The sequence below is a fragment of the Metopolophium dirhodum genome, chromosome 1 (genome assembly GCF_019925205.1).
Source record: "Metopolophium dirhodum isolate CAU chromosome 1, ASM1992520v1, whole genome shotgun sequence".
Lineage (NCBI taxonomy): Eukaryota > Metazoa > Arthropoda > Insecta > Hemiptera > Aphididae > Metopolophium > Metopolophium dirhodum.
Genome location: NC_083560.1, coordinates 123,065,583 through 123,076,172, shown reverse-complemented (window position 1 = coordinate 123,076,172; position 10,590 = coordinate 123,065,583). Strand labels below are relative to the sequence as shown.

The 10,590-nt window shown below is 31.7% G+C and overlaps 1 protein-coding gene across 1 annotated transcript; it reads right to left on the bottom strand.

The window, feature by feature from the left end:
• Window positions 1–370: 370 nt before the first annotated feature.
• Window positions 371–1,636, bottom strand: LOC132953611 (probable serine/threonine-protein kinase DDB_G0272254). The gene has a single exon (XM_061025988.1). It carries the CDS (start codon window positions 1,634–1,636, stop codon window positions 371–373), a length of 1,266 nt encoding a protein of 421 aa, XP_060881971.1.
• Window positions 1,637–10,590: the final 8,954 nt, after the last annotated feature.

The window sequence follows — 10,590 nt, the reverse complement described above, 5'->3', positions numbered from 1 at the left end:
CATGGTGCAGGTCATATATGTGTGGTTAATATACGTATTCTATTACATTTATATAATTTAATTATTATAACTATTACATGTTTATATATGTAAATACTTATGCTATTACCTAAAATTATAAAATTTGACATTACATTTATTACATATTTATATATCCGTCCTATAATCTATTGGTCTTGTATGGTTTTTGTTTTAATGATTAATTCGTTAGTTAAAAGGTTATCTATTTCTTAACTAGAGTATGTCCATTCATGTATGTGGAATCTTACTTAGGTACTCCCTGATCCCTATAAATTATGTTGTTAATGATTATATTTACATGTATTTGTTTTCATTATATTTATTCTATATATATATATGCTTTTCTTATTTAACTCGGATTCTCGTGGAAATTATTCTGATTGGGTGGTCTACTATTATACGCGACATTTTTCGTTCGGCATTGTGACGAAAAATGTCCTTCGCGATTGCACGTATGACAACGCTTAACATTAAAATTGATGTTCCTCGGATTGGGGTTTCTATTAGTATTCCTATCGTAGGTATTGTTTCTGTTTATATTATTGTTATTGTCGTTGTTACGATAGTTGTACGCTGTGTTTTGATTATTATTGTTAAATTGTCTATTTTGATGCGTATTTCTATTGCTATACGTATTATTTGCGCGGAAAATGTCTTGTACATCATTATATGTACGAATATTTTTTTCGGTAATTAACGCGATTTGCATTGCTTGTTCGAGAGTAGTAGGATTTTTTGTTTTTACTTCGAATTTTATTTGGTCGCTTAAACCGTTTATATAACTGACTAACGCTTGTTCCCTAATATTGTCACGTAATATTTTTGCTTCGGTGGGTGTTTTGTCTATGGCTACCGTGTTACATAGTTTCTGATATATTTCTTCTACTCTATTATTGTACGCGCATATGGTTTCATTATGTTTTGTTTTTACTATGTTTAATTCGATTTGTAAGTTAGCTGCTCCGTAGGGAGTTTCGAATGCGTCTAACAATATTTTTTTCATATCGCCCCATTCTATAATTTCCTTATATCTGGTTACGCTAAAAGCTCTGTCTGATAGTTTAGTAGCTGCTATAATTTTTAACATGAAAGGGTGCTGTTCTGAGTCTACCGTACTTATAATTACTTCGCAGGCATTTAAAAATGGATATATTTTGGATTGTCCTGAATAGTTAGGAAATAATTTGATTGCGTCTAACGCGCTTATCGGTTTCATATCGGTACCGTCTGTCATTTTCTTAGCTTTGACTATTCTTTTCGGTTGTATATATTCGGTGTGAATAGTATTTCTATTACTTCGTAAACCTTGGCGAATTGTGCCAGTAGTAGGACTATTTTCAAACTCCTCTAGGTTTATTAATCTTAAACTTTTATTTAATATATCACTACTTATTGGTTTGATCTCTATACGTTCGTTAATTATTTCTTCGTTAAATGTGTCTAACTCTTCGTCTAAGTTATGTATTTCTATGTTGTCAATTATTTCGCTATCAGTATTGTTTACGTCAATTTCTAAATTATTCTCGTTTTCGATTATTTCAATTATTCTATCTAATGTTTCCTTAGCTATAGTTTCGAATTCGTCGCTAATATTTTCCTCTGAACTATTGTTCATTATTATTTGTTTAATTCTTCCTAACGTTTAATATAGATTTCAAACATAAAACTCTTTTATTCATATATTTTTATTCGATTTGGGCTTTGCAATTTGGGCATAGGGACTTCTACTCGGGCTAGTAGGCTTCAACTTGGGCTTTAAACATGGGCTAGGGGCTTAAACATGGGCTTCAAAAATCTACACGTGTTCTATACAATGGAGTAGCTAATTCCAAGGGAGTTGTACTTAAATAAGATGAACTCAATAATCAATAATAAATATAATCTCAATAATAATCTCAATAATGCCCTGTAATAATTCACAATAATAATTCTCAAAATAATATAATATGCCCTTTAATAATTCTCAATAATAATATCAATAACAATTCTCAATAAATGCCCTTTAATAAATCACAATAATAACTTCAATAATAAATTCAATAAATGCCCTTTAATAACTTCAATAATAATTTCAATAACAATTCTCAATAAATGCCCTTTAATAACTTCAATAATAAATTCAAAAATTGCCCTTTAATAACTTCAATAATAATTTAAATAAATTGCCCTTTAATAATAATTTCCCTAAATACGATGGACCAATAGACCAAAGGAGACGGTTATATAAATTATGCTTACAACATTGCTGTATTCATCTCGTTGCTTGATCTCTCTCGCCGTAGTTGAATTGTAACAAAAGTTCGGTCTTCCCAGAGTCGTTGAATTGAAGCGTGCACTCCTCAGTTCAACGGTGATCCATGAAGGTGAAATTGCCTCTGTTGATTGAAGTTTCCTTGTATCTTGGAAGACCCTGTCCACAGCGCCAAAATTCTGTTACGTCCCAACCGACGTCGATATATACATCAACGCGGAGATAAAATACGTGATGTACTAGGTATGATGAATGTTTATTAACGTAGTACAAAAATACAATGTTATAATATTAAGATAGAATATAAACTGTGAGTGGTGTTACGACCTGACTCTGAATGTCCCTAACCGTCTGAAGAGCTCTTGTCCTGGGCTTCTATATATATGATTGTGTCCTTTGGAGTGGGTGGTTGTAGTAGTGGCTAAGCTCGGTCATGAGACAGAGTTCGGGTCTCGTATTTGGTATGCTGGTCGACTCGTATCCTGCGTATGGGCGTTGGCTTTCCAGGAAAGATACGTATGTGACGGCACCTTCTATAGTTTAATTGTTTTCTCTACGATTTTGCAACGACCTCCGCATGTTATACTATACTAATTGTCTTATTAGTTATAGTGTCAAATATTATTATAAACGTGCGGCGCGCTGTACATAGTTAATATATGATTAATTAATACGTGGGTACGTAACATAAGGGTCTACCAACCACCCTGCAGAGAAAATCTGAAGAACAGTGGGATTATCCCAACGCGTGACCCTCACTTCAGGATGTAACAGTCATGACGTTAGACAACACGGGGCACAAAGAAGCGAAATTTATGTCGTCCGAAATTGCTCATAAATGGATTTGTACCAACTACGTGGCGTACAATAAAGACTGCGTCATGTATGAAAAAGTAAGTCCTAGTTGATGGTTTTAACGGAATAAGACAATTTTTATGGTGGAAAGGGGTTACCATGTATCCCCTATACTGTGCATCGTAAAATATATAATTTTAACTATCAATATACATTTTATTAAGCCCTTTTTGAATATAAATTTATAATCATCGTTCACAACAATTACAACCATAATAATTATTCAAAACAAATACTTAAAGTAGCTAAACAAAATATGTGTACAAATATATCGATTGCGGTCTGCAGGACGGTAATTGAAATTTGAAAATGGTTTAGAAAGTTTAGCTGATATATAGGCGGGTTTTGCGTGAGTTGTAGACTGTAATTTTTTTTAATACTTGTCACTAAAAGTCTACAACTGAACACTTATTTTAATAAATTATATTGTCATATTTGGTTGTCGTGTATACTAATTCGCCACATGTTTTGACAGTACCGAGTGGATGAAGATCCAACAAGGCTTAAGTAATGGCGAGTACCCGGTACAGACAGGCTTCGGATGGATTAATGGAATAATCCTGGAATTTTTTCAGAAGTACAACTCCAACACCTCGATTGAAAATTGGAAAATATATTGGCAATAGTTTCGCTTTATATTATTAACCATGTCGAAGTCGAGCCACGCTCCGACCTCCTCGTCCCATAGAACTGCCGTCAATGCGTCTTTCCATTGCAAAGCAATATTTTCATATTCCTCTGCTTTGACCGTGACATTTGTATTCCGGTAGAAATAACTCAAAATCTTTGCACTCCAATATATTAATGCATTTAAATCTACCGGGACGATAGACCTAGTTTTTGAATTTAAGATGTTTCCTGCAATCATACAATGGCATCAGTTAGTGTATGTAACGTTTTTGACCACATCATAACATAAGACAATACCTATTATCCATTAAAGTGAAAATTTATCTCACTCCCTTTAGCCATGTTATTATGATACACACGTATAATATATTTGCATATTTAATACATCGTTTGTTTACCATTGAGTTCAAATATTACAATTGTTTAATGCGCAAATTAGATTAAAAAAAATTAAATCATTTTTCAACCAATGTAGGGATTAAGAAATTCATAAATTATCTTGATCAGATATGAAGTACCTAAACCTAATTATATTTTAGTCACTGAGACGTCGTATACTATCAAATTCGGGATCAAGTTTTAATTATGCGTATGACAGTTTAAAATAAAATATAACTAATAATATGCTTCATATTAATCGTTGTGGACGTGTTTCTAAAAAAAATAATGCAACCATATGGTCAAGGTATAATTTATTTATTATGTCGGTATGTACAATCATAATAATATGTTTGTATAAATCTTGGTGTTCATGTATCTAATGGACTTTTATTGGTTAAGTGAAAAAAAAAATATCCAAGAAATTGTTTGTGAATTATTATATTATAATATCTAATATAGGTAGGTAGGTAACGAACTGTTAATTTAATAATTCCCTCGCCGTTGAACGTTGTTTTTGAACTTTGGAACTCCGTCGACTGGAACAGTGGCGCTCAAGTCCATGCTAACCTCTTTTTAAAAAATTTGGTCAGCCAGCGTGAGTACCTATATTTAAGCCATGATTATGAATAAATGTATATTAGAGTACCTCTATTAAATAATTAAGATATTGAGGTCACGAAGTTTTGGAATGGGCCGACCACGTTTTAAAAACTTCGGCGCAACTGGACCGGAACAACTCGGGTGAGTTTTAATATTATACAAGTTTAGAACAAGACGCATTGAAATCCGGAAAGGTGCCTCGTCGTCGTATACACGTTCACGTCTTGATTTCCAATTTTAATCGCATATTTTGAATACGTTTATTCCATTTCGACTGGGAATCCAACGCCGTAATGAATTTTAAAACAATTATGGGCCCTACCCCGATGGATACAATTATATGTGTTGTAAAAATTGGAGTTTTATCGATTCCGATGTTTTAATATCAATTCCGCCGGCTATCGTTCTGCTAGATATTTGCTTAATATGTTGATTCCGCCGACTATCGATTCCGCCAGATATTTGTTTATGTTCATTCCGTACATATTATATTATTATATATTTGCTATTTAAATTATTATTACACTTATAGTGTGTACTAATTAAATAAAACATTTTTTTATCATAAATTGCATTAACATAAAAGTAAATGCAAGCCTTTTACATTTTGTTATTATTAAAATAAATAGTTTTCAGATATTTAGCTGATTGATAGTCGAATCAATATGTAAAAAAGTTCATCGGAGTTCCGAGTTGATACGCGGCGCAATCGATAGATTTTTTTCAGGTAAAGAGGTAATTTCGGCGCATTTGAGCCAATGATCCCGTAAAACTTACCAACACCGCCACCGCCGGTATAGACGGTAATGGCTGCAAGGTTATACCGGCGTGCGATATACATTTTATCTATATTCTATACCACACTTTTAGGAGCAGCAGGTGCCCGAATTCCGAATAAACGGTTTTCGTACCGCATCTGCTGCTTTTGCTGTTTTAGTTTGTAAGGTAAACTTATAACGTGTCACACACACACAAGAATATGGTGCCCTGTGATTTTCAACGTAAACCTCATGGATTAAATGTAAATACTACACAGAAAGCCACAAAGTTTAGACTTTTTCTGTTTTATACTAGTCATGTACTTTTAAAGTATATTTTAAATCATAAATGTTATTTAAACTTTTTATGTCTGAAAGTCAATATTAATTTTTGTAAGTAAACATAAACTAGCCAACTTACAAACTAGTTATTGTTGTATTCTACCTTAGACCATACAATTGTACATTTTTATGTATAGTACCTTTTGTAACGTCGCGGAATTTTTTTACCTTATTCTTATTAATCTATACTCCCTGAGCATACATATTACACAATTATTATCATTATTATGGCTTAACCGTTTAGCGTACCTGCTAGGTATAATTATTATTATTATTATCCCCAAGTAATAAGCATTACGTAAGACAGCGTTGCAAATTCCACTACGAACAACAATGTTATGTGATCCAAGCTCCCCGACCACCCTACGTCGTGTTCGGTTGTTCAGTGTCAAAGCTGCGGTCAGTCGCGGCCGTCGGCGCTTCTGTCGTGCTTCGCTACTACACACCGGCAGGGCGTTCTCTGCTCCAAATTATTATTATTGTACAAAAGTTTACTACTTGACAACACTGACCAGCGTCCAGCCATCTCCACGACAAAATCTTGCTGTAACGGCTACAGCCCAACACCGCTGGCGACTTTGGACTCTAGACTCTGGATGACTGGTCACTCTTTTTCCGCTGACCGCTTAGACGTTTTGCTGTTTCAAGTCTCGCCATCTCCGCCGTACTGCACAACACGCCATACACAAACCTCGTGGCCTCTAAGCAAAGTGTCATCTTTGTCTGTTTTCTGTCGGATTATTGCGAACCAATGTCAACCACCGCCATGATGGGCTAGACTAAACCTGTGGGCCCGAAGACGGGCAGAGCCAACCTATCAGCTGCACATCTACCTTCGTCAATATCTCCGTCTCAAGACAGCGGTCGCCGTAAAATGTTATATTTTAATGTATTAGTTTCCCCTTTATCCCCCCCCCCCTTTTCGAGCACGTATTAAGAGGCGTCGCAAGACGAGGTTCTTTATTTTCTCTATTGCCTGGTAACAAACCTTTTTCTAGCTGTCGCAAGCTCCTCGTCTTCGAGAAAATATTAATTAGTAAAAGGATGCTTTTCACACACCCGGTAACCCTGCGAGACCAGCCACGAGCAATGTGGTTTGCCTTCTCCCGTGGGCCGAGATTATTATTATTTAAAAAGAACTACAAAAACATGCGTCTCAGGACGGCTCTAAGTGTTATTATTTAAAAAAAACATATTAGCTTGCGACAAGCTAATTATTTTTCCTAGTATCCAATATTCTGCCATTATACTTGCCATACATCTCCCTGTTGTACTCCTTATCATTATACAACAAACCACGTTGTGGCTCATGTAAATTGTTATTATTTAAAATTATTATTTTGTACTTTGCCATGTGCTACCTACTTAAAATTGTTATATTACTTAACATGTCAATACCATTATTATGTTCATAAATTATTATTCTGCAAGTTATCACCTCTGTAAAATATAGCATTCTTATTACCTCAAAACCATGATTACTATTTAATTAATTATTACTTAAAGTGACATCTTTTATATCTATTTGTATAACTATATTATATTTTAACTCTTGAGGTTTTCATTAACCCATGTGTGTACTCAAAGCCTATAAGTTCCACCGACTTGGCCTTCGGGTCAATGCGCGGTGCGGCTTATAGGTCATGGTCTGAATGTCTGAATAGAAATAATTGTAATGGGCAATGACATTATTGATTTGGGTAAGTACCTATAATTGAGAGAAAAGAAGTAGAACACTTTGTCCTGAAGTGTAAACTAGCAGTAATTTAAATAATTGCAATTTGCCAGCAGAAAAATCATGTTGAAATAGTTGTGACAATTTTTTTTTCTTAATAATAAAATGTTACTGTTCCACTCTTATTAAAATATAGTTATTATAAAGAGTATACATAAAAAAATTATTGTTAATAGATGTACAGTGTTAAGGGAGCAACCACAAAAATATTGGTCTAGTTGCGCCTATGGCAGATATACTAGTGCAGTTTTTTAATGTAATATATGACAAATAAACATATCTTATATTATTATGGTATAAACAACAATTTCAAAAAACGCTTTAAAATTCAAAAATAGCTATTTTGTAGTTATTACTTATTTATTTATAATATGGAGAAAAAAAATTTAAATCGGTTGAATTTTGAATGAAAGCAACTTATATTTTTTTAAAAATACAGCATAATAATATTGTAAAATCGTTTGGTTTTCAAACATTAATAAGTGATAAGTTTAGTGCTGAGGACTTCTAGTACTCAAAAACCTAAAATATGTATGGACATATGCATTTAAAAACCAAATAATATGCACTTAAAATAAAATACGCTCTAATAAAATGTAGTATTATATAAAATTATAAAATATGGAACCTAAATTATAATATTTATGTGAAAAAAAAAATATAAAAATATGATTTTAATTATTTGATAAAAACTAGAAAAATTAATTACGGTAATCTACCAACGGCATGCGATAAATATTATTATGATTATTATTAGTAAGCTTAGGGGCTTGTAGCTCTAAAAAATACTCAAATTTGCACCTAAAAATAACCGTATAGGTATGCACGAAGATATGTCCAAAAAAAATTAAGTATAACAAATATGTGGTAAAATTAAATATTTATATTATATATTACTATATTAGAATATTATTACTTGAATTGAAAATGATTTAATAAATTGAATTTTTAGAAGGTAATTGGTTTACATTTTAGTGTTCTTCTGTGTCTACCGATCCTAATGTAAAAACAAAACAATATTTCAATGTTTCAATATTTAAAATTAAAATTAAAATTTTTTATATAGGTAACCTTTTTGTGTCATGAAACGTTGTAAACGTCAAAAATGTTTGTGGGGGCTATAGATATTTTTTTTGGATGGGGGCTTATCTCCTAAAGCCCCTACGCCCTTATTTGCGCCTATGTGTTCAACATATTGAACAGCTATATTTATGCACAACTGTACAACTGTTACACTAAGATCACGGACCTATACAATTGACTTGTGCATATATATCGAACAATATTTTAAAACAAATGAAAAATATCGCGTACAATTTCAACGAGTATAGTGTGTTATTTATTGCCTATAATTGGATTAGCATTATAGTTATCAAAGTGGGAAAATCATACGGTTTTTATATTGTAAAATATGTTGCAGTACCGATTTTAGAAAATATAGGTGATTTTTGCTCATTAAACATTGTTATTTTTACAAGATTATAGATGGAGATTTAAATGAATTCTACGAGATGCTTAAATCATTTTACACGAAACGCATCGAAAAGTGGGTAAAATATAAATACAATATAATAATATTATATTGTAAATTCGTCATGTATTTAAGTTCCACCTATGAGAATTAAAATAACTTATAGGTCAATTTTTTTTATTAACACGCAATAATCTTTGTATTGTTTTATCTCACACACGTACTTGCAGAGAATTGAAATAATAATATAATTCAGTCTAAAGTTGAAGTGCGTTTCTTTATGCTTATTTTTATGCACACAACTATTTGTTGATGAATTATAATTGTCTCGACTTTTGATAAAAATACTATCGACTTGTTTATTTTTTAATATTTAATAGGGAAAATAAATCTATAAAACCATGTTTAAAAACCAGCAGACTACTTCTATAAAAACAAAAAACACTTAATCAATGCCGATGAGAGTTTTTTTTTAAAAAAACAACTTAAAGGAAAGTACTTTGTTCCAAAACCCCTTCAAATTTGACACATTTAAGAAGAGTGTCTAAGACGCATAGCCAAAGCACAACTATAGGGACAACATTTTACTATAGTATGAACTATAAAACAAAATTTAGGGAGTAGGTACCATTGATATTTTAAACGTTAAAATATTGATCATAACTAGCTGTAACTAGTATTTAATTTTGAGAGTTTTATCGTTAATACTACAGAATTTATCCATAAAATAAAAAGTAAAATTGTCATAAAACAGTAACAAATAGTCAAAGTTACCCCATTTTACGGTATAAAAAAACCAGTGTTTTTTGTGTAACTTCAGACACCATTGATTTAGTGTACAATAATAAATAAAATGTTATTTATTTCTTCTGTTATATAATATTAATTAGTATTTCTTAAATTAAAAATTTTTTTTATTCAAAATGTTTTTTTTTTTAAAGATTGGGTTCAATAAGACTATTTTTATTAAATTATTCTGTTATATATGTATATATCAATATCAATTTGTTAATAAACTTAGTAATAAATAAACGGTTACCCGCGAGAAACAAATTGTTACCACTGTTATCATTTGAATCTTCAATTTCCCTCATTTTCGTTAATATTATAGAACAAAACCAAGGTGGATTTATAAATTTATAAGTCCACCTTGAACAAAACCATGAACTAAGATAAATAGGACTGGACACCGAAAGGTAGGCGGGTATGGGGGCACGGTCAGTGATTGTTACGACTTTACTTTTTCGGAACTGTCGCGATCTATGAGAATATATATTTTCAATTATATAATGAAGCAAACTAGTATAGATGCTATAAATACAAAATACATTTTCAACCATATAAAAAAACAAAATACTGTAATATATTCATATTTTTTTTCTTAGTTCATATTTACGACGTAGTTTGCATAATATGAAATATTAAATTAAAATTTTTTTCTACTATACATGCTTACTTTTTATAGTTTCTTCATTAATATATTGTACTTCGTAATTTTTTTTATAAAAATTACAAACATGGTAAGCAACTGTTTTGATTTGCTTTG

Excerpts from the sequence above, each read along its gene's own strand:
- LOC132953611 (XM_061025988.1), bottom strand. The coding sequence starts at position 1,636 with ATGAACAATAGTTCAGAGGAAAATATTAGCGACGAATTCGAAACTATA.